This window comes from Crinia signifera, chromosome 1, assembly GCF_055691185.1.
Source record: "Crinia signifera chromosome 1, ASM5569118v1, whole genome shotgun sequence".
Classification (NCBI taxonomy): Eukaryota; Metazoa; Chordata; class Amphibia; order Anura; family Myobatrachidae; genus Crinia; species Crinia signifera.
This window is the reverse complement of record NC_139217.1, coordinates 348,735,463-348,751,810: the sequence shown is the minus strand read 5'-3', so window position 1 is coordinate 348,751,810 and position 16,348 is coordinate 348,735,463. Positions and strand designations below refer to the sequence as shown.

The following is a 16,348-nucleotide window of genomic DNA, read 5'->3' as shown; positions in this document are numbered from 1 at the left end:
AAAAAACAATCTTTAGTAACTGTACAAATAAAAATGTGCACATACCTTCTTTTCAAACTCAGGAGTAGTCACCATTAGCTGTGACTTCTCAAAGAAATAGGAATATCTTTAGGCTTACATAATTGACAAGGTTGTGACCCCTGGAGTGGAAATGTCACCAACTCAGAGGGCCCATATGAAAGTACAAGTGAGTTAATAAAATACTCCAAAACTATTTTAAATAAAGTGTAACTGTAAAAATTACCGAAATTCTCTATCGCAAACATATAACAATTACAAATCCTTTTTATGTGCCAGGGCAGTTATCAAGATTATTACAGCTGGATCAGCAACTGGATAACATTTTGATAGTCTCAGGGGGGGATGTATCAAACATTCAAAACAGATACTGTAAAGTGGGGAAGTTGACCATACATTCTATCATACTGTATATATCTAGCACAGTCTGTAAAATGACAGAAGCTGGTTGGATGCTGTGCGTAATTTAATCACTGCAACTTTATCTAATGTTTGATACAGCTCTCCCCCGGAGATGAGAGCGTGGTAGTGTTTGGCAGCAAATTAGTTAAAGGGGCAGAGATGTGCAAATACCATTGTGGAGAAGGTATACAAACAAACTTACACTAACAGATGTCATTTTAGAGCAGATATATGTTAGAAATGTCAGAGATACCTTATGCCAGGTAATGGAACCGTGGAAGAGTCACATTAATTCAGTAGCATGGTGCGAGTGCAGTCAGCAGGGGGACACCAGAGAGGTAATGGTATTATAATTAATCTGTTTATCTCACCAGAAGCAAGGAAGTTGTTCCCATCCTACATACATGGCAAAGTTGCACAGGACTGATCATCATAGGTGCTGCGGCATCATGACCAATGAAGGTTAATGATAATCAATCATCATCAACTTTCAGCATCTCTGCGGGCCAGGACTGTGTCTGCCTTCTGCCTGAGTTTTGTTGGAGCTTCATAGAGAAACTGCATGTTCCGTGTGTCTGTGTTGACACGGTGGCCACAGTGTGCACAGTATGGTGGGAAGTGAATATTGGAGGAGTGAAGTTAGAGGCAGGCCATGCTTGTGTGCTATTATTTACACAGGAATTATGCTGGTGGGGAGGATGACTGGAGCTACTTGCACTGGCCAGCACTAAAAAGTGTGAATTCCATTCATTAAGGACTGATAGATCTCATACTTATCCTATTCCAGGGGCCATTCTGCATGCCTTTGTATTTTATTGCAGTCATTGGAGTTATCTGCAGCAAAATGTTCTGACCTACCAAAAACCAGGTGGAGTGGCATAATAGCAGCAAATCCACTTACTTTTGACGGAAACACAGCCAAAACCCAAAAGGTTCTGGCCACGTTTCCGGCAATCTCAATCCGACATGAAGGGTTAGCACGACGTCAATCCACAGGTACAGATGATGTCAGTCACTGATGCTCGAAACGTGTTGGAAGTGACTGACATCATCTGTACCTGTGGATTGACCTCGTGCTAAGCTTTTTTGGAGCCAGGCAGGGTGCACTTCCGGACTGCATCCCTGCCCCTACACCATCCCTTGCTGGCTCCAAAAACCTTTAGGGGTAAGAATCCACTCAAGTCGTTTACTATGTATGTTTATTTGTTTATTAAATCCCCCTGATTTTATCTTTCAGCGCCTGGTATATTTGCCACACACACGCAAACGCCATTTAAAGTATTTCGTTTATTTTTGGATTTAGGTTTAGGAAACCAGAACTGGCGGCATTGTATGTGGAAGTAGGTTTGATATAGGATGTACCCTATATGCGGTAATAAAGTTGGAAATACATACAGTAATTCATAAAACCATAATTTTAAGTGTAATTCTGTAGTAACAGATTAATTCTGAGGTAAAGGTGTCTAGTTTACTTTATTGCTGTGCAGTTATTATACTCTATAATAAAGAGTATAGTTATGTACAAAGCTACTTGTACACACCGATGATTTACATTCCTTGTTGTTATAATAGTTCTTAGAGTGGGAAAGACAGAGGATTTTTTGTGCATTCCACCGATACATTTTGAATCTAATACAAAGATATACCCTAAACATTTAGTAAATGATGTATTTTAGCATTTGGCGTGTTCCAGCGGGTTTCAAATGCCAGTGAGAACGCCACTTGCAAAATCTCACCTAAACTGTCAAAATCAGTTGCGGTTGTTTCTCGTTATTATTTGCTTTGAGGTTTCTGCCCCTTCTGACCTACAAAATGATGTTATTCGGCCAGCTGGCATCCACACTATTGTAGAACATATGGTCTTCTCAGCATGCTGGATTGATACATGAGAATGCCAGGCTACATGCAGGAGGCTAATATTGAATCAAATAGTGATGTGGGGGGAGGGGGGGTCTAAATAGGAATTCCCCCCAAGTGCATCACTATGGTGCTGCTTACAGAATGAAAAAATACATTACAAGGGCTATAATTTATTATATATTCTTTTTCTTTTTATTGAAAAAAATGTATGAAGATATTTTTTATTAACATACATTAAAAACAAAGCAAACTATGTTTTACAAATATCCTGGTTTCAATCACGACATAGCACAAAATAAAAAGTTATAACTTACTGGCTGCATAGCAACACAGTTCTGGTTTTTATCCATGATACTGCATTTTCTATTCTGCATTTTCCCTATGAGTAGTGCAAAACCCATTCAGCCTGTGGCAGTTTGACTAATAACCAAGCTGTAAATGAAACTTTCCATTTGTAGCTGTTTAACTGTTAGAGTGTACAGTATAAATGAATAGGTACAGAAGAACAAGCACAGATGAGTGGCCTGGACTATACATTAACAACTACACTGCCAGTCAATTTTCTGTAAGTGAGAATTTCCTTTGACAAGTGCCCCACAGCGCCTTTGGCAGTTACCCCTATTCCATCTATACATTACATTTTCCTACATAAGAATTATTTGCAGTTGAACTGCCTTTTGCAATGTTTATTGTTGCTCTGTAGTGTAGCAATAGCCTTCACACTCCCTTGGAGGCTTAGAGGCACAAGGTGGCTTGTGGGTGCTGGGGGCCTGCTGGGGCTATTGCTAGCACTGCCTGGGCCCCAGACAAGATACTTGTCAGTGTTCAGTCATGCTTGCCCTCATTGGCCATATTAGGAGGGACATATTCAATGAGGGGCAGACGCGGCAGACACCAGTAGGCTGTGGTTAAGGGGTGTCTGAAACATTTTCCTGGAATTGTGGCACAGTATTTATGGTTATAGTTACTTACATGCCAAGGAGAGTAGATTACCACAGTGCACTGATGTTCTCTTCTCTGTCAGTGTCAAATGCAAAGATCAGAGGCAAATGGTCCTGTCCTTTTTATATATGTAAAGGAGAACTTTTTATTCATTCGACAGCACACCACTGGAAGCGCCTTATGCATTCATACTAAGTTGTGTTTTTATTTTGTTTTATGTTGGGATTTTTTTTATGAAACAGGATCGCATGCGATACATCACATATGGTCCTTCTGCATATGATGTATCACATGCGCACCCATTCCCCCCGCCCCCGGGGAGGGAGGCAGACCAGACGTACAGGCAGATCTGACCTCCGACTCCGATCCTATGCGGACGGCCCAAATCGCATGTCAAACACTTGCGATTTGGGCTTGTTTCCCTCGATTTCTCAGATCGATGCATAGGAATCAGGTGAAATTGGACCACATCGCAGAAATGTTTGGGTACCTTTAGGGGTATATTTACTAAAACTTCTAAAAATTAAAATAGCAATAGCAACCAATCAGATCCTGTCTATCATTTTCAAGGCTACAATAGAGAAATATTTTATTTTAAGAAGCTTTGGTAAACTAATGTGAAATACTGTTGTGGAATGCAAGGCACGTAATGCACTCGTACTTTTCTTGTCTTTGTGATATCATTGGTGGGTTGATACAGTGAAAAAAGCTAAATTTTCATCAGAATTTGAGTAAATATCTTTCTTGTCATTAACAAGCACATAGGAATGTCAACTAAAAGTAAAACATACCACATAATAGAACATGCAGCATTTACAGTTGATTAAAATGTGAAGTTACTGTGTATACAAAACTTAAAGCTTGGTAATTATTAATGATGTTTATCTAAAATTTAGCATTTTTATTAAAATTGATTTTGGTTTATTAGTCAGAATGGTATGTACAGTTTTGTATTTGAGCATATGTATTATCCAGGACTACACAAAGTCTAATGTTTAGTGTTTTTTTCTTTTACAATACAGCTCTTCAAGTTTTGCATGCTGCCCAGGATGGCGACAGCAAGGAGAGGAGTGCCTACTAGGTAAGCCGGAATATATTACAGTATTGTTTTCTCAGACAATTTCTTCTTTAGTAAATTAAATGAGTGTCAAAGTATTTTTAATCCCAATCATGTTGCTGGTGGTTAGGTTGTAGACAGTAATATAAGTGGTTTAAAGCTTCCAGAAATGCATAGCACTATCAAAGTCAATTAGATTTCTTTATTCTTGATCAAATTGATGCATTGATGCTCTGATGCATTTTACAGACATTTCCACTTTCCCATACCATGCTGTCCACTGGTCACAGTGTGGCCTATGGGCCTTATTCAGATCTGAGCTCAGTACAAATTTGTTTTGGAAAATGGGCAAAACCATGTGCACTGCAGGTGGGGCAGATGTAACATGTGCAGAGAGAGTTAGATTTGTGTGAGTTATTTTGTTTCTGTGCAGGGTAAATACTGGCTGCAATATTTTTACACTGCAATTTTGATTTCAGTTTCAGCACACCCCACCCAAATGGTTACATCTGCCCCACCTGCAGTGCACATGGTTTTGCCCATTTTCCAAACAAATTTGTACTGAGCTCAGATCTGAATATGGGCCTATGTACTATGCCCCTGTAGGTTCATACTTTTCTATAAATTTTATGTCCATGTGAGCAGCTGGGGAGTTCCCTGTCTCCCTTCCATCTATGCTTCACCTTAGGATGCAGTTACAATCACAGCTACAGGAGGGGGGTAAGGACTGTTTGTCAGCACAAGTATTTGTTAAGAGAAAACACTTCCCGCACACAGTGTGTATAACAAAATAAATAAGAAGGCAGTGTGCCCATCTGCAGATCATCAACCATTCCAAACACAAGCCCCCCTGGGGCCTGGTCTGTTTCTATTATAACATAAAGACTACAGACTTAGGTTCCCACTATTGTAGCTCAAGCTGATCAGAGCATGGCTGTACTTCCATGGCAAGACGACCTTATGGAAACCTTCCCATCCTCACAAAGGCCAACAGCGTAAAGCTGGAGGCCCTGCACATGTAACATGGGCTATGGGAGCTTAGATCATTAATAAGAGTGCAACTCCTAGAGTGGCAGCACTATTTTTTTAAACCAAAGTTTAAATGTAAAAGTGGCACTTTATTGTATACACAATATCATTTATTTATTTTTACTCAATTAGTCCAAATCAAAACAAAGAATGTATTTATTATACTGACACATTTCCCTTATTTCTAGTCACTTATAGAACCAGCCATTTACACATATTAATGGTATCAACCATAAAAGTATCCTACCATATACTGTACAAGGTGCATAACTGTGTATGTTGGACAAGTAACAACTGTAAATTTGTGAAGTGTCGTTCACTCCAAAGCTGCTTGTTATTGTCATTCAGTGCTGGTAGAGTTTGGGTAGAAGAGCATCTCTCTGCGAGTCAGTGCTTTTGGTTGGCAGGAGGTTCCATTGGATGTTAACATACAGTGTTATTTACTACTATCTATTCTATATAATAAGTTGAAGAGTGTGTGTGCGTGCGTGTCCTTTGCATTGTGGACACACCATGGCAATCAGAGCCACCAAATTCAGCAACAAGATGCCTCTGGACCCGGTGGTGTGCACCCCAAAGCCGTTTTTGGGAAATTTCACTTAGAAATAAAAAACACCAAGTTTTAATTTGCCTTCATTGATGATCTGGGAAAAAGATCTACGATCTGGGAAACCGTTGCGAAGGAACAACTTCACACCTGATTTCATTGCTGTCATTGAGTATGAATGACACATTCTAACATTACGGTGGAGACTTTAATCAATTAGGAATAATTGAGGATATACATATACCACACATCACACACAAACGTACACATTGTACACGCGCACACACACAGTACACCACATACGCACACATAGTACTCAACACACACATATATACGTAGTGAACCTCACATACTTACACATTGGACAGATCAGATACACAAAACAAAACACACACATAACACACCACATGCAGTACATCACAAACCCATATACACTACAACACACACCCAAAAACAGTACAACAAACACACAGAAAACCACACTTAAACATTGTGCAGATACAGAAACACACAGAACACACACAAACATTGCCAGGATAGGCACAGCACACTACACACACATGTATACGTAGCGCACCTCACAAACGTACACATTCGGCAGATACACACAACACAACACACACACATAACACACCACTCACAGTACAACACACACCCACATTCACTACAACACACACCCAAAAACAGCACAATACACAGATCACACACACTTAAACATTGCACAGATACACACAGCACACTACACACACACACACATTTATACATAGCACACCTTACGCACTTACACATAGGGCAGATACACACAGCACACACACACACACACATAACATACCTCTAACAGCACAACACACACCCACATTCACCATACACACCCAAAAAACAGTACAACATACACAAAACACACACTTAAACATTGCACAGATACACAAAGACACAACACACACATACACATACTGTATATACATAGCACACCTCACACACTTACACATTGGACAGATACATGCAACACACACAACCACATATACTACAACACACACACACACACACAAAAACAGTACAACACACACAAACACACAGAACACATAAAAAAAATTGACGTTTATTTAACAGTCTGTACCGGCAAATAAAAACTGTACCTAATGTACCGTTTTTTCTTTTTTCCCCATATCCGTCTCTCCAGTCCTCCAGCCTGTCACTGCGCTCCCCAGCCAGTTGCACTGAGAAATCTTTGTCCTGGCCAATGCACCCTGGCCAATGCACCCGATCAATACAAAGTGCACTCACCGTTAGTCAGTTGCATGTTAGGCACTGCTCTGCCTTGAGGGTGTCCCAGACTCTTTTGGTTCAAAGATAATGTTTGGTCGATGGGCATGAGCACTGCATGTACTTGTTTGAATGTTATGAGTGTAAGAAGTTGAAGAATAACACTGAGATGAAGATTTGCCACGTTAAAGTGTACAAGTAGGATTAAAAAATAAATTCTAATTCAAACTGATAATTGTTTGGATGGGGGTGGGTTGACAAACAAATCTATAGGTGGAGGGGGTATGGATATTGTGGGCATAATTGGTGTTTGGTTTACCTAGAGGGGGTCCCCAGTTGATGAGAAATTTTCACTACACTATTACAATATCCATACCCCCCTCCACCTATAGATTTGTTTCGCAACCCACCCCATCCAAACAATTATAAGTTTGAATCAGAACTTATTTTTTTATCCTACTTTCATTTCTTGATTGTACTTCTATGTACACTAATATTTTTTCACGATTTATTAAGAAAATTGTACACTTTAACATGGAAAATCTTTATCTCAGTCTTATTGTTCAACTTCTTACACTCCAAACCTTATCAATGCACCCATTGATGATTGCGATGTCTGGATCGGTGGATTGGCCCTGCGGGTGTAGGGAAGAATTTGGCCCATTGCACCCGTTCCCAGTGGTGCATTGCAGTGGTGCGGGTAGCCTGCGTTGCGTTATGACGTCATATGGCCAGGCCCGCGGACCTGCTCCCACACTCAGGGGCTGCCCCACTGGTAGAGATGCCCGGTGCATGTGCTTTACAGATCTCCAGACCTCAGAGACTGCTGCAGGCAGGAATGGTGCAGGGAGCAGCAGTGGCAGGGAGCGTTGAATTTTTAATTAATTATGGCGCGGTAAGTAACGCCCACCCCGGTCTCTACGCACTCAGCGCCTGTATTTACACATCCTAGAAACTGTACCATTGAAAGTATAGAAATGGAGGTGTGGCCACATCCCTTTCTGATTTTGTACCGATTTCTGACCCTCAGATGTTGGAAGGTATGTCATGGGTGCTAAATCTCAGGAGTGGATATAGAATTCATCAACACATACAAGTTATCGACTCAGGAGCATTGTGTTTCAAACAACACCGCACCTGAATTCATTGCCGTCATTGAGTATCAATGCAAACACATTCTAACATTATGGTGGAATCTACAACAAATAACAATCTTAGGTCTTTGGCACAGCATACTGTAAGATGACATTTTTCAGCAATTTTGGAAATAAAAAAACCCCAAGGTTTTCCCGAGCAACGCTAGTAAGTAATAAAGGCATCTACTTGACTCTGGGCAGTATTCAATGAGAAAAGTTCTCCGTGTTTTGTGGAGAACTTGTGCTTTGTTCGCCTTGGACGGAGCATTTTGCTCTCCAAAAGCGAGCAACCCTATTCAATGTGAAATGTTCTCCGTCTTTCTAAGTGACTTTCTCCGTGTCTCTCCGTGTAGCAATTCTCCATCTTTTGATGGAGAGCTGGAATGTGAACTTTTAAACTAAAAGGTTTTTTTAAGAAATTTTGGTGTCAAAAAATCAGTTTTTTTTTCTGTGAAGGGGCATGTTATTTTTATTCATGTGCTTATAGCACATGAATATATATTTAATTAAAAAAAAAATATTTTTTTTAATTATTTTTTTTTCTTTTTTACACAGTGCAGCCAGCAGGGGGCCGGAGCGCTCGAGCCGCTCATTAGATATTCATATATTCACTGCACCCGAACGTAACTATGCACAAACGGGTGCAGTGAATACTGGGTCCCCGCTGGCTATAGGGGGGTGCAGCCTGGGTCCTGGAGAGCCCCCCTCCCCTCCACATTCCTCTGGAGCAGCCAGGGAGACTTTAATCTCTCTGGCTGCTTCCGGCTCCCTAAAAGCTCCCTGCTCCCTGCAGGGGTTAAGACTCTCCGCGAGTGGCGGAGAGCATCAGCCACATTGAATAGAGGGAGCAGGAGTGGCAGAGAGCCCTCCGGAACACGGAGAGTGCATGGAGAGCGAAATAAAACGCTCTCCATGCACGGAGAACTTTTTCATTGAATACTGCCCTTAGTCTCAGTTTACAATCATTTTACCTATTTTCCATTGGGTTATATTAAAAGTCCTAATATGCAGCATTATATGCCCATCATCTGTCTTATCAAATGTGCAGCAGTGTACAGTATTATAGCCCAATTACTTAATAGCCCTAAATGAAGCCAATGTAGCCAAACAAATGCCTTACCAGAGGCAGAACTACCATTGGTGCAGCAGGTGCATTGCACTATGACCCCTGGGCCCACTGCTGCCATTGTGAACTTGGATTGGAGTGAAGGAGGGGGGCCCAAACTATATATTTGCATCTGGCCAACCACTCGCAAGTTCCCCCACTGTGCCTTACAATAGCTTAATATCCACAATTGTTCTTTATTATGTATTTATTTTATCCATGAGTGCTACCACAAAAGTCTGCACTACAATACAATCTTTTGTGTTGTGATTGATTAATAGTATTAGCAGTGCCTGATTAACCTATAGGCTGATTAGGCTGCAGCCTAGGGTGCCAGGACTGGGGGGGCTCATTTATTCCATTCTCGTTAGCTATCACCCGTTCTCAAGTTCTCAAGGTGACTGTGCCAATATAACTTAATGATGGAACCACTACTTTATGTGCATTATGCTACAGTGCCAGCTGGACTGTCTAGAGCCAAAGTGACAGTTGTATAACCTTGCGTTACATGCACATGGATATGGATTGTATGAATGGCGAGTCCCTGAGCACCCATACACCTGTGTTCAGCAGTATAACAAGGGGAGCTACATGTGTATTAGCCTAAGGCAGCGGTTCTCAAACTGTGGGTCCTGACCCCAAAGTGGGTCCCGACCACCTCAACATGGGGTCACGACTCTATGTTGCTGATCATCAGGCTAATGTGTCTGTGGAGGGGGGACAGGGCATAACTCATTAAGTAAACACCAACTGCTTCCGACTTCCATTACCCTGTCACCTTTTTCCATCCCCCCATTACCCACTCTCTCCCTGTCACAATAGCAGTCACTTCACTTCACATGTGGCGGCCATTCAGTAGTAACTTGCTGGGGTCCTGTAATAATTTTTATTGTCTGACGGGGTCCCAGAGCAAACTAGTTTGAGCACCCCTGGCCTAAGGAATCAGGAACCTTAAATCAAGTCCCGAGTATGAGTTACTAGTGAGCACACATTAGCTGTTGGATTCAGATATATTTAGCAGTCTGCATTATTCTGCAGGGATTGGTTCTGTTTTGTTTTGTGTGTAAATTGAAACCAAAAGTACATGCCCCGCTGATTACTGGGGTTTGTAGTTTAGAAGAAATATAGTTCCACACATTCTATGTCTGTATCTCAAGTTGACATAGAAACCAGAAGGCAATTAAACCATATGTTACATAAAAGCAGCATAAAACTAACTAACAAGGAAGATAACTTGTAACCAGACATTAGTAAAAATATGTATGTATAAACATATCCCAAAATATATGGATAACTTAAAGAAACCATTTTAACTCACAATCACAATTTAGCCTGTGCAAACTCAGGGGTGGATTTATCATGCTGCGCTGAGGGGTCTGTGCGCTATCTTCCTGCGCTATAGCAGGGGATAGCGCTTCCCATTATTTATGAAACCCGTTTGACGGGTGGAATAGCGGCGGCGGTGCGGGGGCGCAGGCATAGCGCATGTACATTTTTCTGTACAGTGCGCTTATGCCTTACCTTATCTAAGAACCTTCTTTATGTCCTCGGCGTTGCACTCTGCGCCCTCCAGATTTTGCCACTTTTTTCCGGCGCTGTTAGGTTTTTTGGTACTTGTTTCCTAGAACGGCCACAATCGTGAGTGATCGTGGCTCTTAATTAAGGGACACGATCCTCACGATGTGGCCGATTTTTTACAATTTTTTCCCTTTGATTGACAGAAATCGGGTCAATCGGTCGGTCGCGACCAATTAAAATCGGCCGCGATGCGACCGACCGATTGACCCGATTTTTCCATAGACTTCAATGTTAAAAAATCTTTTAACATTGAAATCGGGAGGATCTTGTCGGTCTTGTGCCATTATAATGGCACAAGATGAGATGGACTTGATTAAGTCCATCTCACATAGGGAAAAATGATAAAAAAGGTGAAATGGGCCAATATGACCCATTTCACATTTTTTATGTGCCCGCCATGACCCCACGATAGACGTCAACCCGAAGCGTGGCGAGCGCAGCGAGCCCGCGAGGGGCGGCGGTGCGCGTCCTACGACCTTTTCATTCCCCTACTATCCACTAGGGCGTGGAGTGAGAATAGAATAGTGTGGCGAGCGCAGCGAGCCACCGAGCCCGAAGCGTGGCGAGCGCAGCGAGCCCCGCGAGGGGACGCGTATACCTGTGAAGTTATACGCGTCCCCTCGCGGGGCTCGCTGCGCTCGCCACGCTTCGGGCTCGGTGGCTCGCTGCGCTCGCCACACTATTCTATTCTCACTCCACGCCCTAGTGGATAGTAGGGGAATGAAAAGGTCGGAGGACGCGCACCGCCGCCCCTCGCGGGCTCGCTGCGCTCGCCACGCTTCGGGTTGACGTCTATCGTGGGGTCTAGCCCACTTAGTAACATTTGGGGGGGCAATTAAAAATATTCAGGTGAAAAAAAAAAAAAAATCGGGTGAAAAATCGGTCGGTCGGATCGGACGCATCGCATGCGACCAAATCGCATGCGATGCGATCGATCCGATTTTTTATCTTACGACCACAACGATCTAAATCGTTGTGGCCGTGCTAGGAAACAAGTACCGTTTTTTTTTTTTTTTCCCTTGAATGCAACAAACTTTATTAATGCACAATCCGGACGGCAGAACTTGTGTCTAAAAAGTGTTTAAAAAGTATCAATAACATAAAATCCAACATTAGAGTTACACAAGGCAAGGAAAGTTTCACAAAGATGCTTGTTATTGTGTGATACTCAATATAACCATAAATAGCATGGAGAAAGCAGATTCACATAACCCAAATATATATATATATATATATATATATATATATATATATATATATATATATAAAAAATCACCCACAGCCCCAAAATAACACCCACCATGAAATCACAACTATTAAAGCCTACACTGTTGAATAAGCACTATTATAACTGCACATTGCAGCGGCCAGCCAGACAGGATTACACCTCAATAAACACTTTACCTAAGGGCAACAGAGAGCCGTCCGCTCACTGCGCCCACTACTGCATCCTCCCGCCTGTCCACCTGTGCAGGGTAACCAACGCGAGAACAACGTTCCCAGCGCATGCGCAGAAGACACCGCCGGCCGGAGGTTCACCCTTCGTTATGGGAGGAGGCGTATCACCACAGGTCAGAGATAACGCACTCCCATAACGTGCGCACACACATTAGTAAATAAGGGCAAAAAACAGGTTCGCTTCACCGCGGAAAAGTGGCGAAAAATACCTGCGCCCATAACGAACGTTCGGCACACAATGATAAATCCACCCCTCAGTGTTTTAAAATTATAAATTCAGCTAATTTCGGCCTTTGCTAATTATTATGCTGTGTCTTTGCATCTAAGGCTGCCTTTGATTAATTTTAAACCAACAAAACTGTTAATGTCAGATATTGCACAATTATCAACTTTTTTTAAATGGGCTGGTAAAGAATGGGTATCTAGCCCTTTTTTGACATTATGGGTGAAATTTAATAGGATGAGAGATTCAGATAGTGAGAGATTTGGTAAGAAATCTCCAGTTTTTTAAAAGCGGAAATTATTTACACAGCAAAATCGAACTGGTTTTGTGTGTAAATGATTGCCGCTTTAATAAAACTGGAGCCCATTTATGTGTGTGTGTGTGTGTTCTAAGCATATTTTGAACATTCTAGATGTTCTCATGAACATTTAATTGCATACACAACATTTTTAGAGTTGCATGTAATAAAGTCTTTAATTTAAATGCAGTTCCCATTTATGGTTATACTACACTGACCTATGCAGCTGGCACATCTAAAGAATCCTTTAGATGTGATACTGTAGTTGGTGTTTTTGGAATAAATGGTAAGGCGCTCGTTAGGACGTGCGGACTCTTTCTCTCTTCGTTCAGGGGTGAAAATCAATTATGAAGTTCATTTTTTAGACAGGGATCAGTGGCAAAACAAGAACAGATAGACCCTCCAAAACACTCATGTGGTAAAAGGGGGGCCAAAACAATAAAAAAGTTTTTTTTTTACATTAAACAACACAGAACCCATATGGATAAAATAAGATGAAATGATCAAAAGCTGTGCCAAAATGATCATGCGTCTCACACGCACGCGCGTCTCAATCTCCGTCGGCGGGGCGACGGGAACCCTGTCCGTTTCCGCCTCAGGGAGACGGACAGGGTTAGGGGGGGTGCTGGCAGGCGGCGGGGACCCCGAGTTACCGCCGACAAGCCGGCGGTGACCCGGGGGAGCGTCTGGAAGCGCCGTCGGAAGGGGACTCGCACGCCTCTCGTGCGTGCGTGTCCCCTTCTCGCTATGCAGATGGCGCTGGCGGGGGATGGAGGCTGGCGTTGCCATCGCCGTCCCCTGCCAAGATGGGACCTGTCCCATCTGTACTAACATATGCGGCTAGCATCGGAGTGCGGTGACGGAGACCCCCGCGATACCTGTAATGTGGTGTGTGGGGGTCTCCGTCACATCCCGGCGGCTGTCAGTGTCCCCGGCGTCTCCTCCTCCCCCCTGCAGCCGCATGTCCTCCCGGCTGTGACACCTGCTGGGGGAAGAGGAGATCGATGGAGGACGGGAGGGGGGGGGGGTCACGTGGACGGCGGGCAGCAATAGAAGCCCATAGGCTTCTATAGGGTATCGCCACCAAGAGGTGGTGATACCCTGCCCGGTGGAGACAGGGCGGACGGTTAATGGTACATAGGAAAATGCGGTAAAACCCCTGTTTTACCGCATTTTCCCTTTAGTACATCCCGCCCTCAGAGAGGTTTATCAAGAAACTAACTATAAAGTAATTCTTTGAGGGACAAGATAAAAGAATGATGAAAAAATGGGAGAGACCTGTGTCACCCTATTTCATCCAAAATCTATTTTTTTTCCTAAACATATTTAAGGTCCTTCTATAGAGAGCTTTGGTGCACTCCTACAAGAGGATATAAAAAATCTTAGTGCACAAGGCAATGCAGTTCCTATTCTAACAAACAAAGAAAGACATTGAAAGTTCTACAGCAGATGAAAGAACTTATTATCAAACCTGCTGACAAGGAGGGACGGATTGTCCTGATGGACTTACATAAATATGTCAAAGAAGTACATCGACAACTTAGTGACACCTTAACATATAGAAAATTAAGGACAGACCCCTCCATGACCACCTGTGAGAAGTAAAAAAAAATTGATAAATCAATACCAGCAAAAGAGAGCAAAGGAAGCAAAATGTATAATCATAGATAATCTGTCCACCTCTGTGATTTATCTGCTCCCTATTAAAAGCATGTCCTCTAAGTTTTTTTTTGCAGTCTGGAATAATATGTACCTTATAAGCACTACAGAACCCTGATTGAACTCCTTCAAATAATACACTAAGCTGAACATTGCAGCCCATGTTGAAATTTGCACAAAGCAAACACTTGGCAGTAAAGTGTGTGAGGTTTATCTAGATGGGAGTTCTATTTCAGATATGATATTGCTATGGACAACCAATCAGATTCTAGCTATTATATTCTAGAAGCTGCTAAATAAGTAAGACGTAAATTCTGACAGGTTGCCCATAGCAACATCCCATCTGAAATAGAAATCTCATCTTAGTAAATAAACGTGTGTGTGTGTGCAATATCGGAACTCCAGGAGGCAATGGAGTTATTTGCCGCCGTACTCCTGGCCTAAAGGGGCACTGACTCCATTGCTGCTGCCAGGTGCGCCCGACTCTCCCCTGCTACTGCCCGGTCCCCGTCAGACATTGGCTGTCCCCCCTGCTGCCGGATTCTAGCTGGGCCTACACATGTAGTGCGCCCGGGCCGACTTTCCCCTGCTGCCCCCAGATTCTTGCTGGTAAATGGTGGTGCCCCTAAACCCGAAATATATATATATATATATATATATATATATATATATATATATATATATATATATATATATATATATATATATATATATATATATATATATATATATATATATATGTCAAAAAAGAGGACAGGAGGGGCGCTCCATAGTGCATAAATGACAGTTTTATTAAAATGATCATAAAACCACTTTAAAAAAAAGAGACAAACAATTGCTTGTACCATAAAAAAGAACGCTGTGGGCTGGGTACCACAAGGCTTTTGTATATACAACACGACCCGGCAAACTCCTACCAGCCGTCCGGAGCACTATCGCCAACCAGGATCACCCACTGGGAACACCGATGGTGAGAACAGCGTGTCGTTGGAAGCCGTAGGAACAGAGGCGTGCAGGGGAGCCGGGTACACACACAGCAGACGTCACAGGCCTCACCCTAACTAGTTTCGTAGTAAAACTTCGTCAGAGGGCGTGGCCTGTGACCGTCAGCTGAGAATATTTATCAGAATGATCATCCAATCAGGACACTGCAAAAAAGGTGCTCTATACTAGTGCTGAATGAAACGGTGCTAGTCATTAGTTTAAGCTGCCGCAGGTGGTCTAAAGTCAAAAGACTGTATCTTCTATATAGGGAAAATAAAATAAAAGAAGCACTAACGGCAGTGGTGTAGCTAGGTGCTACGGCGCCCGGAGCAAGGGCATGTTTCGCGCCTCCCCCCCAATTTGTAGTAGGTGAGGCTCCTGCGCAGTGAAAAGTGGACACGGACCAACATTATACCACACACCGTAATGCCCATTGCACATTTTAGTGAACTTTGTAATTTCAAATTACACATAAGCCCACACATGATGCCTATTGCATACTATGTAACACTCCGCAATGCCCATGACATACTATATAACACTCTGCAATGCCGATGACATACTATATAACACTCCGCAATGCCCATGACATTCTATATAACGCTCTGCAATGCCCATGACATACTATATAACACGCCGCAATGCCCATGACATACTATATAACACTCCGCAATGCTCATTACATACAACACACCATAATGCCCATTACACATTTGACACATTAAGTGCCACTTACCTACATGCTCAATGCCAGGGGCTTCATGCTCAATGCCAAGGGGCTTCATGCTC

At 42.6% G+C, this 16,348-nt stretch overlaps 1 protein-coding gene across 1 annotated transcript in view; it reads left to right on the top strand.

The window, feature by feature from the left end:
• SCARF2 (scavenger receptor class F member 2) overlaps positions 1–16,348 on the top strand; it is a 206,310-nt gene that overhangs the window by 55,007 nt on the left and 134,955 nt on the right. Inside the window, exon 2 of the mRNA XM_083146958.1 lies at positions 4,245–4,303. Within this exon, the coding sequence (XP_083003084.1) occupies positions 4,245–4,303 (59 nt within the window). The remainder of the gene's footprint in view (positions 1–4,244; positions 4,304–16,348) is intronic.